At 38.2% G+C, this 14604-nt stretch overlaps 1 protein-coding gene across 2 annotated transcripts; it reads right to left on the bottom strand.

Annotated features, from left to right (window-relative positions):
• Nucleotides 1-6784: 6784 nt before the first annotated feature.
• On the bottom strand, nt 6785-14270 carry KCNJ8 (potassium inwardly rectifying channel subfamily J member 8). Of its 2 annotated transcripts, XM_045829415.1 has the most exons (4): nt 14191-14270; nt 13837-13979; nt 12547-12986; nt 6785-8467 (listed from the first exon to the last, which is right to left on the bottom strand). In XM_045829415.1, the coding sequence occupies exons 3-4, from the start codon at nt 12918-12920 to the stop codon at nt 7567-7569; spliced, it is 1275 nt and encodes a 424-aa protein (XP_045685371.1). In that variant the 5' UTR covers nt 12921-12986; nt 13837-13979; nt 14191-14270; the 3' UTR covers nt 6785-7566. The 2 variants fall into 2 exon arrangements, with proteins under 2 accessions (XP_045685371.1, XP_045685370.1); XM_045829414.1 differs by having other exon boundaries at nt 13837-14227.
• Between the last annotated feature and the right edge of the window lie 334 nt (nt 14271-14604).

Genomic DNA, 14604 nt, shown 5'->3' with positions numbered 1-14604 from the left:
CCTTCTTTTGGTTGTGCGAGGAGACATAGTGTGTCTAGGTAGACACACTTCATTTTTTACACTTCCATCTTGGCCGGAAGTGGCCCTATCTTCTTTACAGACCTCTTCCTCTTCCTGTCTTTATAAAGTTTAACAAATTTTCTTCATGGTTCTATTTAGCATTCTCTCTTCTGTCTCCTGGCAGGACTATCCATTTCTGTGGTCTCAGCTGAGTTGTCTGTGTAGATGCCTCCCAGACACACATAAACACACATAGAAACCTGCACGCACACATGTCTGCTCCTCATCCTGAATCTTTTGAATGATGAAAAAAACAACATAAATCATAGTTACTCTTCCTTGATCCCTTGTCATCCCTTGCCTTCTCCTCAATAAATAGCTCTCCTAATTTCATAGATTTTTCTCTCCCACAATATGCACCTGCTTCTTTGCACTCTTCTTACTCTAACCCTTATCTAAGATGTCATTTCCTGTTGACTAGGCTACTACAATGACCTTAAATGCAATCTTCATGCCTCTCCTTTGTGTGAAACATCCAATATATTGTTAATGAAATAGTTTTCATAAAGTAAAATTAAGATCATGTCTTTGGTTTCAAAAAATTCAAAGGCTTTCTTTTTCCTTCCAAATTAAATTCATACTCCCCATCCCAATACTCAAAGCCTTTTGTTATATGACCCTAATATACTTACAAAATTATTTTTTCTTCTTCTTATTTATTTCTTCTACTAAGACTTCATCTTACCTCTTCTTCCTGTTCTCTAGCAAGCCTATGACTTTTCCATTTTGCTTAGCACTGCCAGACTAAACATATATATAATATTTAATAAAAATTAAATACCTATATAAATTAGATGGTGGCAACCCCTGCCCTGCTTAAGTCCTTTAAATGTTTCCCATTGCTTCTTGAATAAAAGTGGAAGCATTTTGTGCTGTCCCTCAACTTTCTTCCCCTCAGGCACATGGCTTCTGTCCTATTGCTTTGAGTGAGGCTGTTGTACTTCTCATTGCCATTCATCTGGCAACTTCTTATCCTCAAGTCCTCAATTATCCTTGCTCCATTATCCCACCTAAAGAATCATCCATGACCCACTCAATCAATCAAACCACCCCATTTATTTCCTTCATCACTTTAAACCTTTAGCTGAAGTTATCTCATGGTTTATTTATTTATTTTTTGGTCACCGTTCCATTATTTGCTCTCCTTCACAACATTACAAACTCTAGGGATTTTGTTTCTCTTAGTCACAGCTGTTTTCTCAACATTTAAAAAAGTGTCTTCCTTAATAAATATATATTGAATGAAGTAATGAATCAATGCCATTTTTTCTGTATTGGTTATCCTCCCTGCCACTTCTTCCTGTTGAGTTGTCTACGAGTTGCCCATCCTTCAAGACCCATCCTGAAGCCTTCCCATTCATCGGTCCTATTATCCGACTGCTATTCACACTCTCAAATTTTTACATAGTCTTTTGTTTGCATACTTCTTTGGCTCTTGCCAGGTTTGGACTTCTTATTTTAAAATTTCCATCATTTCTTCATTAGACTACAATTTTCTTTAACAATAAGTTTTTGTTATGCTTATCTTTGAATCTAATTATTATGCCAAAATAATTTTAGGTATATGCATAGTTGATATAATGAATTAAAAAAAACAAGAAATACCACAAGAAATAATGCTAAATGTTTATGGATGTCTTTGTCTCTGGAGCTAATTATTGATATAAGAATATATTTATAATGTTCATTGTACCAATTAATAGTTGTAAAAGGCAGATAATGTAAATCACATCATTTTAAGGAATAATCAAATAATTTTTCATTAAAATTAAAGATTTTTAATTAAAAAAAAGATTTTTCCTCTCTGGTTTTAGAGTAAAATAAATGGTTCCATGGATGTGGACATCTAATAGGTCTAAATGAACAATAATGTAACCTTGACTTAAATTTTTAAAATAAAAGTGAAAATACCATTTGATTACCCTATCAAAAGTTAATAAAACACTAAAACTATATTCAAGTGTTAGTTAGAGGCCATAAGTGTCTATTTTCAGAAGGGCCTCTCTTACTTTGATATATTTCATTTTACTTTTGACATTTCCGCTCTCTGTTTTATTTTATTTATTTTTTTTTTGTATTCCTGACTTTATCTGGATTCATTGACCTGTTTTAACCCCTTACAGTCTTTCAGTGGCCTGGACTTTCTACACCATGATTGTATTCTAATCGCCTAGTCATTACCTTATAGTTTTATCAAATATATATCAACTTTATTATTGGTATTTCGAATTACCACCAAGGATAAGTATTGCCCTGGCTGTGACAAAAATAATTTTTGAAACATACTGATGACATTAAGAGGTGGTGGTTGTTTTCACTGCGATAATTTTTGTAAAACCTCCATATTTTTAGGTTGCAGTAAAACATTTGTAGATGAAAGTACAAAGACAATCAGAGAAGAAAAAAGAAAGTAACAAGAAAAACAATTGGTCATGAGTTGGTAATTATTGAGATGGGTGATGAATACTCTCTGGTAAATATTCACTAATAAATATTCTCTGATAAAAAGGTAATATAGGAAAGGTTCACATTTTCCCCCAAAGATATGCAACTGACTTCAATGGTGATTTGCAAATTGAAATCAGGACAGGATAATTTTATTTTGAATAATCACAAAAGCTTGAAAGTTGTGCCAAAGTCAAGCTACAAAAAGTCTTGATTGCCATGCTTAAGGAGTGTAGACTTTTTCCAGTAGTCAGTGACAAGTAATTGAAGTCTTCTGAAAAAAAATCTGTTAATGTGTACAGTGTTAGTGAAAAGTATATATGAACTTGATTTTACATGTAACTATTTTATCCTCAGTATTTATTAAATGCAAACTAAAGTAATCCAATACTATATGAAAATCCAGCCTTAATATTTTTATGTTTTCTCAAGCGATTAAAACAAACACTGTGACAAGTAATAGTTTCATTTAGATTACCCCAGAGGATATTAGACTTAGTGAAGAAGGGGTGTCATACAGTACAGACAAAAAATCTTCAAGAGAACTGTGACAACAATTGCAACAGAGTACTAATGAAAACATAAATAATCCAAAATGCAATTGACCTCCAGTGTGATATTTTGATCTGAAGTTAAAGGCTGATTAAGATTTTCATGAACTTAAACTTGAATTTGTGCAGTAAATTATCAAAGGCGTGTAATTAGAGTCACTTCCTTCCTAGATCTCTGAGGAAATTCCCATCACCATTGATGAGAACTGTGCATAAAGATCATGGGAAGAGCATGGCCCTTGGGTTTCCTCTTAAACAGCCTGTAGGATTTGTTATGGTTATTTTAATTACTGGTCCTTGGAGACACTGATTTCAGTTCTGCCTCTACCTTCGACATGCGAAAAATGATGAAAGTTGGGGGTGGGAACCCCAAGAGATGTAGACATCTTTCATTCTTTCTGCTTTATCTATAATTGATTTACTATCAAAGAGGAAACTCCTTGCTCTATGAATGCCAAATCTTTAAACAACAACAAAAAATTATTCCAGCCAATAAAGGGGGGAAATGCTGCCCGATGTTGAACATGGCTAGCAACTTCTCTAGAAGGTAGACTTTCTTTGGAAACTGGGGTCATTTCTTTGTTACTGTGGCTCTAAGACACTGGCGTGTGAGACACTTGTCCAGATGTGTTTAGAAATGTCTGGGAGCAGGGCAACAATATTTTTACTCAGAGAAACTCTGAGCCACGTGGCAAATGAAAAGGAATTATAGAATAAATATGTGGCATTAGGAGAAGGTATATCAAGGGAAAAATGAAAGTTCTGAGGATGAACAGTGTCCTGTCCTCTCACCCAGCTGTCTGGAAAGCTGTATGTGCAACACCTCTGGGTCTCACAGTCTTCCCGTTCCTGTAGGGTTAGGTCTTGATTTTGACTTCAAAATGAAAGTGTGTCTTCCATTCTAGCACAGTTTTTCTCTCCTGACACTTTCCATTTCAGATTACTTGGGAGCAGAATCAACACCTGCATTGCCTATAAATTTCTGCTTCTCCTTAAAGAGAAGAAACACAGTTAGCGATTTTTGCCGGGTGGTACCTGTCAGACATGGTGGATGTTCAGTATACATCGCTGGATAAATAAATAAATGATGGACATGCAACACCAAAATTATCCTCTGTGTGTAAAATGTTTGCCTTTACACATTGTAGTGTTTTACACATACTATTTGACAACAAGCAAATGCAGGTGTCAGGGAATCAGGAAAAGTAACTGGGAGTAGGCAGATATAAGGTGTCTGCTATAGAGCGTTTAGGAGACCAGGTTCACGTTGCAAAGTTCTTTTGTCTCTGATATAGAGAACAAAATTTAATGCACTGAATTAGTCATTTAGTAAGAATCCAATTAATTTCAACACACTCCTTCATTTCAAGCTTTTGTATTGGGCAAATGGATGAAAATTTTTAAGCCCTTTGTACACATTAACTCACTTAATTTTTGCAACAACTTCTGAGGTAGGTACTATAATCATTTTGATTTTATGTATGGAGAAAATGAGGCACAAAGACATTAACTAATTTTGTTAATACCTCACAGATGCTAGGTATTGAAACTGAAATTGAAACTGAGTGAGTCTGGCTGCAGACCCTATTTTCTTAATCACTCTACTATACTTCTCATGAGATGGTGTTTGAGCAAGAGACCAAAATAATGACAGGAGAGACCAGTGAGTCTTTCTGAGGAAAGTGTTCCAGGCAAGCAAACCCATGACATAGAAGTTTGTACGGCTCTGTTTCAGAGAACGGCAAGTCCAGTGCAGTATAGAGTGGGAATTACCAAAGGGAGTGGCTTGTGAGCCCTAGGTAGGATTTTGGTTCTCATTTTTAGAAAAATGGGAAGCCATCGAAGGGTGTTAAGCAGAGTAGTGATTTATGATTATTATAGAATTGTACATTTGAAACTTATATAGCTTTATTAACCAGTCACTCTAATAAACTGAATAAAAAATAGTTGCTTCTGTATGAAGGCTAGAGTAGAAGAGAATCTAAATATTTAATAAAAATAATATTTAAATGTGTCAAAATCATACACACTTTAGATCTTACTTATTTTCTAAAACTAAACAATATAGTTCCTAAATCTGCTTAGCCAGTTAAATATATTTTAGCAAAAATAAGTTCTGAAATCAGAGCAATATTCTGAAACATTTGTAGACTTTTAGAAACTGCTGATGTGATCTTTTGTTTGATGTGACTGTCATTAGCTAAATGATGTCCCTATCTGAGAAATGTCTCGACACAGGAGGCCCCACTAAGCTCTCCCACTGACTTCCCCACTAAATGGATGGTAATCAGGTTCTTAGCACCCAGCATTTAGTTGCAGCTGAAAGTTGGCTGGTGAACTGCCCATATTCTCTGCCAGATTTGCCTTTGGGTGCCTGGGCATTCCATACCACCTGGACTGAGAAATCCTGCATCTCAGCCCCACCAGCCATGTCCCAACATGGCCTGCCCTGCATCCGTGTCACCTTCTCAAATGCTGAGCTGCCACTGAGCAGCAGGTAGGTACTACGTATACTCATTGCTGCCATGGCAGCCACCTTCTGGGCCTGGGTGGAAGAGCAGGGTCTGCATCTGCGCCAGGACTGCAGGGGTCTGACATCCACCTCTGTAGTCATAGTTGGCAATGTTTTATTAAGATAGATTTTTCTTTAGCAACCTATACATAAATGTTCCAATATTTTAATGGTGGAGGCAGCTGATTCCATATATACTGGGTGATAAGCACCCAGCTTGAACTACGGAACTGGCAGAGGTAGAGAGAATAGGCCATTCCCTGGATATATTTTGAATGTAGACGTAACAGGTTTTGCTAATGGATGGCATGTGAGGTATGAGAGAGAGGTGTCATGTATGATTCCCAGATTTTGACCCGAGTGATTGGAAGAAAGGCTGATGACAGGAAGAATGCTTTGTTACTTGGAAATGAAGCATTTGGTTTTAGACACTGAAGGTTTTAAATGCATATTAAGTATCCAAGTGGAGCTTCAAGTACCTTTTTGGTTTATGAGTATGAAGTTCCAAGGAGTGGTTAGAAGTCTTCAAAAATGATAAACTCAGTAACCTGATCATTTCCATCCCTCAGGTTAGAATCGCAAGTCTTTTCTTTCAGATAGGATTGAATCTATGTAAGATTACCCCCCTATTTCAGTGTTCATAAATGAAGTAAAGAAATACAAAATAAAAACTTTGTATAAAAAGCTACAGCTCAGCTTTCTGATGTTTACTCATGTGAAAAATAAGAGTAAAGAATAAACCAATGGTTTATAAGTCTAGTACTTTTCTCTGTGACCTTATCCCTCCCTTGAAGACTCAGGAGCTCAGGATCATAAAATCCAGGTTTGATGGAAAACCTCACTTTGACAATTGAGATAACACTAAATCTATATATTCCAGGCCTGAATTCAGATATTACTGGGAAGGAGGTAAAGTTTTAAGGTGGGAGGTGGGAGAGTCAAAGAAAAAAAGTTATACAATTTCTCTGACACATCAGGCTCAGACAGAAAAACCTAGAAACATTTTAAAACTTGAAATGAAATAAAAATTCAACAAAAGTGTAGTTTTCCTGGAACAACAAATCTCAAAGAAGGAACCTTCAGAGAGAGAAAGAGAGAATCTCAGAGATGTTATTGCTGTATGGTATCTGTTTCACGTGCCTCTAAAAATGTTGGGTTTTTTTCCTTGAGATTTAACCAGGAATAATCTTGTCAAAGAGGAATCACAAAACCACAGTGAATACAAAGAAAATATTTTAATAAAATACTCAAGGCAGTATTTCCCTGTGGGGGCTTTTAAGGAGAAGTGAGAAGGTAACGGAAATAACCCTTGTTGTGAATGCAGTCCTAAAATGAGATAGGAATGGTCTAGCTTTTCCCCTATGCTCTCCTCTCAGTTCTGCCAACAGGCTGTCCTGAGGGCGAGCAGGAAACCTCCGGAGGTCATGGTGAAGGACCTGATGAACGAAGGGAATCTGCCCAGAAGCAGGGAGAGCTAAGCTGTGTTTGCCTCCTGCTTTTTTTATCCGATGCAGTATCATGGAAAAGGAAAAGGCAACATATTAGTTGATATACAAAAGGTGTTAATACAATTTTGTTTTCTTCCCCCCTCCTATTCTATTTGTATTTCCAGAGTAAACAATGGAAACATTGATCTGTGATTTCATCTTCTAAACATTTTGAACAGAATCATTCCTCCACCGTCTTTTGTATTCAAGGTCCATTACTATTAATGTAACTGTTTCAAATGAAGACAAATGAGAGCCTACTGTTTTCTATACACAACAAACTTATCACTGCCAATACTGCACGTATGAAGCAAGTGTGAACCATGAATGCTCCACCCGGTGTGTTACTGGTTTATTGATAAGGAAGGTGCGGTTGCTTGATATGAATAACACTTAGTGCATTAAGATGTAGAAGGACAAATCACTGTGTTCCTGCTCTGGTACAGTCTAATCGTGTCCCATGTAAAACATCAACAGTTGGTACAAAGATTTTCTTGGGGCTGTCTTGCTGTCATGATTCTGGTGTGTTTTGACTTCCTTCTGGAGTCATAAATTGCACCTTTGGCACAATGAGGGACGAGTTGTTCCTTCGGATAGAGTTGTTCCTCCTCATGGAATTATTTCTTCTCATAGAATTGCGCTTCCTCAGAGAATTCTGATGGGACAGCTCACTCTTCTGGAGGGTCTGAATAAGGATGGAAGGCTTCTCATCCAGCTCCCGGGCACTGCACCTGGGAGCTGCTACTTTAACAGTGTTGCCAAATTTGGAGTAATCCACAGAATACACTCCTTCCTCCTCCGTTACAATAGACACAAAGCGATGGCCCCATTGGATCTCCTCTGCGATGTAGGAGGTTCTCGCTTGTGTGGTAATGCCGGTGGTTTCGACCACTCCTTCCAGAATCACTATGACCTCCAGGTCTTGGTTGGCGAGGTCAGTAGCTGAGATATCATACAAGGGGCTGCGCTTGTCAATCACGTGGCAGATGATCAAAGGCGCCACTAGAAAAATGTTGTTACTCTCAATCGGGTTATCAACGGGAATGTCCAGTTGGTGAATAGGCACCACCTCTCCTTCAGGGGTAGTAGTTTTCTTGACCACCTGGATGCGCACCGAGGCGCTAATGATCATGCTCTTCCTCAAGTCCCCCACACGGAACATGAAGCACAGCTTGCCGTTCCGGACCGCAATCACAGCGTGGCGACTGAAAATCAAAGTTTCTGCCCTTCTGTGAGCCTGAGCTGTTTTCATGAAAATGCAGCCCAACATGACGGCATTGATGATCAAACCCACAATGTTCTGAAGAATCAGAACTGTGATGGCTAGAGGGCATTCCTCTGTCATCATTCTCCCTCCAAATCCAATCGTCACTTGAACCTCAATGGAGAAGAGAAAAGCAGAGGTAAAAGACCTGTAAGAGATAATATCAAAAAACAATGCCATCAGATCAAATTTTGAATGGCGAAATAACATGCCAAGCTAATTTTCTTTCAATATCAAAAGCATTCTTTTTTTCTAGGGTGAAACGTCCATGCTGAGTTTGCCATTTTCTTCGGCCAAAGGCTTATTGCATGCCTTTGGAAAGACTAGCCAACTGGCCAAACGCCCAGTTCTAAAAACAAGTACCTGCGTGCCATCTCTTTCTTGCATGCATCTACCTCCAGACTTCCAGGGCACAATACCAGTAATGTTTTCTAGGTCATATAATAATGGGCCTATTTGTGTGAAAACTTTCAAATAGTAAATATACATATGTATGTTTGTAGCATATTTTACTTCGTGAAATAATTTACTTTTACAAAGATGAAGTTTGTGAACATTTCTACCAGGGAGATGTTTATTATTTATTGCATCTCTGTGTTTAAATGACTTAAGTCATGTGGAAGGTACTGAATAATGAGTGTACTTATTCACAATCTTTAACTCATATTCATTAGCTAACACTTGTTGTGTTCCTCATATACGAAAGCACAGTGCTAAAAATAGTACAAAACACTGGTATTTTAAGAAAAAAGAATGTTTTGCCATTTGGAAAGAATAAATGTTTTCTTACTGATTGTCTTATTTTGTTCTGTAAGTGATGATACTGCTGAAGCTATTAAAAGAAGAATTCGAAGCAGAGATGACTGAATTACTGTATCAAGATCATATAATTGGGATGCTCTCAATTCTGTCCTAGTGCTCTGAGAGGGGCCAAGGGACAAAGTGTCAGGATTGTCTTGGGAAGCTTTTGCAAATTGCATTATTTCTTCCATAGCTCTGTGGATTAAACACTGATTTGGTAGGTTCAAGGTGGACCTAGGTAAGACTTTTGAAAAACTCTCAGATGAATTTGATTTATCCCCCTGGTTGAGCATCACTGGATTTGATTTTTCTTGTCATTAATTTATTCACTGAGCCACATATCCATTACAGTCATGGCTTCTTAATAGAAACAACATTAGCCCTGTGTTTTCCCCCAACTCCAATTTCAAACTTCTCTAACTTTGTAGAAGATAAGTCATACATAGGCCACCTGTTCAAATATGATCTATCTATTACTGCCACACACAAAGGGTAAGCAAAATGTTTAAACATTTGACTACTGAGTATACACTGCGCTTTGGTGGGACACTATGAGGAGGGAGCAAGCACACACAGATTATTTTGATTAGCTTTTAAGTAGAAAGTGCAAATTGCCTTTTTCATAGAAAACCACAGTAGTTGCTTTTCACTGAAACTACACACATAATATGTCATATGATGCAAGGGCACAGCAAGGGATAAGAATGGACCCAGAAGAGGGGCGTGGACACAATGTTGATTTCTAATAACAAATACACACTTTGGGGAGCAGTCTAACACTGTCTTTACATGTATGGTTGTAATGGTTTGAGAGGCTATTCATGGGTCTTATTATGCATACTGCTTATTTTATGAAATAATTTAATTCTAAACATTATATGGTGCAAGACCCAGCCTTTAATGGACACCTGTCATACTACGCATCCTCAAGAGATGGAAGTATTTAGCTGCTTGTTTGTTCTCCTCCAGAAAAACTTAGGCTGAATAATAGAGGAAATATGTTGATTTATTTTCTGACTCATGTTAGGGTTATCCCACATGAAAGGGAAAGTGAGACATTCTAAAACGAGAATGGTGAAATGTTATTTGGACATACTGGTGAGTATGCATCACAGTAAGTTGTTTCCAATTATGATGATATGGTGAGACAATGGACTTATGAAAGAAAGGAAGTGCAAAGAATTATAAATGTTATTAGTCATCCTTTTAAAGCCCCTTTGGGAGAGAATAGAAATTTTTGTTGCAATATTTTGAGTAAACAATTTTTATTATGTATGGTTTGTTATGATTAAACTGTATGTGTAGATTAAAGTACAAATAGTATCATAACATTCAAATAAAACCTGTAAGATTTAACCTTAAAGGTGTCAAATTTTTTTTTAGATAAAAAGGGCAATTTAAAATGCTAAAATTGTGATGCCAATAAAATCAACTCTGTCTCATTGTATTTTTGACACCGTTTCTCCTACTAAACTCAATGTTCACACCAGCAGGAATGCATTGGGGGAATAACCATGCTTCAGAACACATCGTGTGAAAAATGATGGCTGGCAGTAAAGCAGCTTTTAATAGCCCATGCACTTTATAACATCCTTTTAAAAATCATTGAAAAGGTATCACTTTTGATGATATGTCTTTAATAAATTGACTTAATAACTTCTTTTTTTTATAGGAAAAGCCAATATATTTGTGCTATAAATAAAACCTGTCATTTATTTTCAAGGTTTATAATTTTCATTTCTTTTATCTCTGTATGAGTGTCTACTGCAAATTTATTAAAAGTGTATCTTAAAATGAAAATGAGTCACCAATATAAGTGCCAAAAAATTTCCATGAGAGAAATATAGATAATGATATTTGACCTACAAATAATGGTTAAATATAGTGTTTTCATTGTTTCCTTTACATCTGATGTACTGATGATTTACTGTATTTTTCACCTTTATTTTCTTTGAGACTAAAGTTTGTGGATGAGTTTAAGACAAGAAAATAGCTACTTGATGGTAAGGGCAATCAATCAATTACACATAGTTTTCTTCACTCAAAACCCAAGCTGAAATCTGTGGCATGCGATCTATATACACAAGTCCCTCCTTGGCATGCTGGCATTGCAGACACTTAAGAAATTGAAGGATGGGCAAGTTTACAGTCTGAGTTTCTGCTTCCTGCAGAAGTGTGTTTGTTTCATAATCAGTACAGGTCTCATTCTCTGTAGTTTCCTGGCAGAATCATGCCTGGTCAAGTTGCTTTGGTTTATGCATTATGTGAATTTGAAATATCATTCACAAAATGTCCTGGAAAAGTTTCTGGTATTATTACTATTTTTGCTTCATTTTTGAAATTGATATAAAGGATCTCTTTCCATCTTCCAACAAAAAAAGTTAAGAGACAAATCGCTCTAACTAAGTGTTGTTAGACCATGTGAAAATAATGGGAGAAGAGTCACTGAAATCAAGTCTACTGTACTTATCTTTGAAATAAAAGAGAAAGAAACAAAAGTTAGGCAATCTAAAAAGTGTCTTCGAAAGTGTCGTCTTTCTCCTCAAATCATTTTAATTATTTTTTCCACAGCCATATAAATTTAAAGTATGAAACAACAATACAGCTATAGAATCTAGGTTCTCTTTCAAAGCAGCGGTATATAAAACATAGAAAAGCTAAAACCCCAGCTCAAGATTCAAGATATGAAAAGGGTCTTCATATTCAAGTAAAAACTTTTGAACAAAACCACATGATTTGGCTTCCACATAATCTCTTCCATGGAAAATTTGAACTAATTTGCATTAAAAATCAATTTTTTTGTAGTTCTGAATCTTAGCATAACTTTTAATTTTGAAATCCAATGTAAGCAATCAGCCACTTAATTAAGAGAGGCTTATATTTATTTCTTTCATTTAATGGATTTTAAATCTAGGATGCCTTTCCACCAGTGTTTTCCCATTTTTCTCATTATTTCTGAAAATGCCATGGGTAAGACAAGTCATGAAAAAATACTACTAGTATTTGCACAATATGTTTTGCTGATCAAAGATACTTACTTGTGAACACCGGAACTATGGACAGCAGCTTTTTCATACTGAAAACTAAATGCGTATATGTGTTTGTTTGTTTGTTTGTTTGTTTGTTTGTTTTAAGTAAGACGGTCTGTGAAATCCTTCAAACCACAACCATTTTTCAATAACTGGAATAGTGTTTCCAAGGCTAACCTAAGGGGCTGAAGCTTCACATTTTTAAAGATGCCTCATCCATAAAGCTGCATTAAAAAAGATTTTCTAATATGTTAGATTAGCTTTTTTGCCTTTTTGTTTCTGAAGGTACTAAAACAAACCCTTTATTTCACTTTCAACAAAACGGAGTGATAAGAGAGCAGCTTAATATTTTTTTCTATACTGTTTTCCACCCCTGTTCACCCCACTGCGGTCTTACCTGACGTTAGTGACACACACAGTGGACTCCAAACCACTTTTCTCCATTCCACTTTTCTCCATGTAAGCATAGATGTCCCCGTGGGCAAAGGCCACCAGCCACCACATGATGGCGAAGAGTAGCCAGCTGCAGAGGAACGACATGGTGAAGATGACCAGTGTGTGGCGCCACTTCAGGTCCACCAAGGTGGTGAAGATGTCCTGAAGGAATCGGCCCTGCTCACGGATGTTCTTGTGCGCCAGATTGCAGGCCCCGCTCTTGGCGATGAAGCGGGCTTTCGAGAGGTGGTCTCGGATGCGCGGTTTGCGCAGGTTCTCCGCCGCAATGCGCGCCAGCACATACTCCTCCGGGATGATGCTCTTTCTGGCCAACATTGTCCTGTCACCATAGCCAGCTTACCACCTGTCTGGAACCTGCCTCTCCCCTGGAGACTAGTCCTCCTGCACGAGGGAAATGATGGTTAAAAACTCCCTCCCCACCCCCACCCCCATTTCCTCACCTCTTTGGTCCTTGCATTTAGAGTTTTGTCTACACATTCGAGGTGACATGCAAAGCTAAAGGTAGGGTTTTATACTAATCTAAACACGAATGTAGTTTGTGCTTCAGTTCTGGGATCTCAGAAATTTATTTGGTCTGAACCAGAACTGTTTCCATTCTCCTTATCATTTTGAATATATTTGGATATAGCCTTACTCAAGCAAAATTAGGAGGCTTCCTGTAAACAGCAGGCTCAAAGAGAATTCTCCCACATTAACGCGCCCATAGATATGTGCAAGCATATGAGCACGTGGCGGCGTCTAAAACGAAAATTAAGGCCAGCTGGGTATCGCGATCAGGCTACTAAAGTACGTACATGATAGAGAAATATAAGCAGTAAAGAGGGGAAATTCTTCATTATTTTTAGAAATAGGCAAGGAAAAGGCCGTTGCCTCTGGCGCAGTATAAATAACGTTTAGTGTATTACATTTGACTAAATAATAAGCAACGGGCTATGTAACATGAACATTGTTAAAAAGTATTTTAAATTTGAAAGAAGCATGAGTTGCATTTTAAAATACTTCCCATTGGAACTCATATTATAAATGGAAAACTTCTTTGCAACGAAGGAATCAACATACAAGTTGGAGGGAAAACCCGGAAAATAGCCTGCGGGTTGGGGATAGAGTTAAGAGTGTGTCCCAAAAATTCCATCCAGCACTGCAAACCTCTGCTGTGTTTTGCATTTTAAATCATTTGCGGGGTTGCGGACAGCCTTCCCCTTCGCTCCCCTGGAGGAGCGTTGAAACTTACAGATTCGGGGCAGCGGCTGCTGCGACTGCACCTCCTGGCAAACGCCTGCAGACGGTGGGCAGGTCCCTCGCGCTCCCATCCCTGCGCGCGCGCGGGAGCCGGGAACGCGAATGCCGGAAGGACCGATCCCGGAGCCGCGTGTCCTAGGAAGAAGAGTAAAATAATAAAAGGTGCAACTGAATCTGAACGAGGAAAGGACTCGTGGAAGGGGGATGGGTGTAGCTCTTCCCCTCCCCCTGCTCAGCTCTAGTCCCTTGGCCTCTGGAGTGGGCGGAGGAGGGGCTGAGGGGAGAGGAACTTGGGGTGATGCTCCACAAATCAGCCTCCCAGTGCGGGATTTGACGCACTCCAGACCTCTGAGGCTCAGGAGGTTGCCAGTGGGGTCTGGAGAAGAGGTGGGGCTGTCGAGGACGCGGTGGGGGCGAGTCCAGGGGAGGTAGGAACCGGCCAGAGGGAGGGGCCACGAGGGATAGGCGGGACCTGAGGAATCAGCTCATTTTCCAGTAGCCGTGACCCCCTGCCGCCAGCGTGACACGCTCGTCTTTAAAAGGCTCCTTGCCCAGGGGAGAGAATTTTATGAGTCTAAGTTCACTGACGTAAAAAAAAAAAACAAACAAACTCTGTAACCTTGATAAATAACTGGACTACTTAAGATTGAGTAAAACTAGATATAGAGAAAAGAAAAATATCTTTTGAGACTTTCAAGCTGTGAACTTACACATTTGATTATATTACATTTCCGTCCAGTAAGAATGATACAGGTGGAAG

Source organism: Phyllostomus hastatus, unplaced genomic scaffold (genome assembly GCF_019186645.2).
Source record: "Phyllostomus hastatus isolate PE091 unplaced genomic scaffold, TTU_PhHast_1.1 phas_scaffold_93, whole genome shotgun sequence".
Lineage (NCBI taxonomy): Eukaryota > Metazoa > Chordata > Mammalia > Chiroptera > Phyllostomidae > Phyllostomus > Phyllostomus hastatus.
This window is presented reverse-complemented; position numbering and strand designations above follow the sequence as displayed.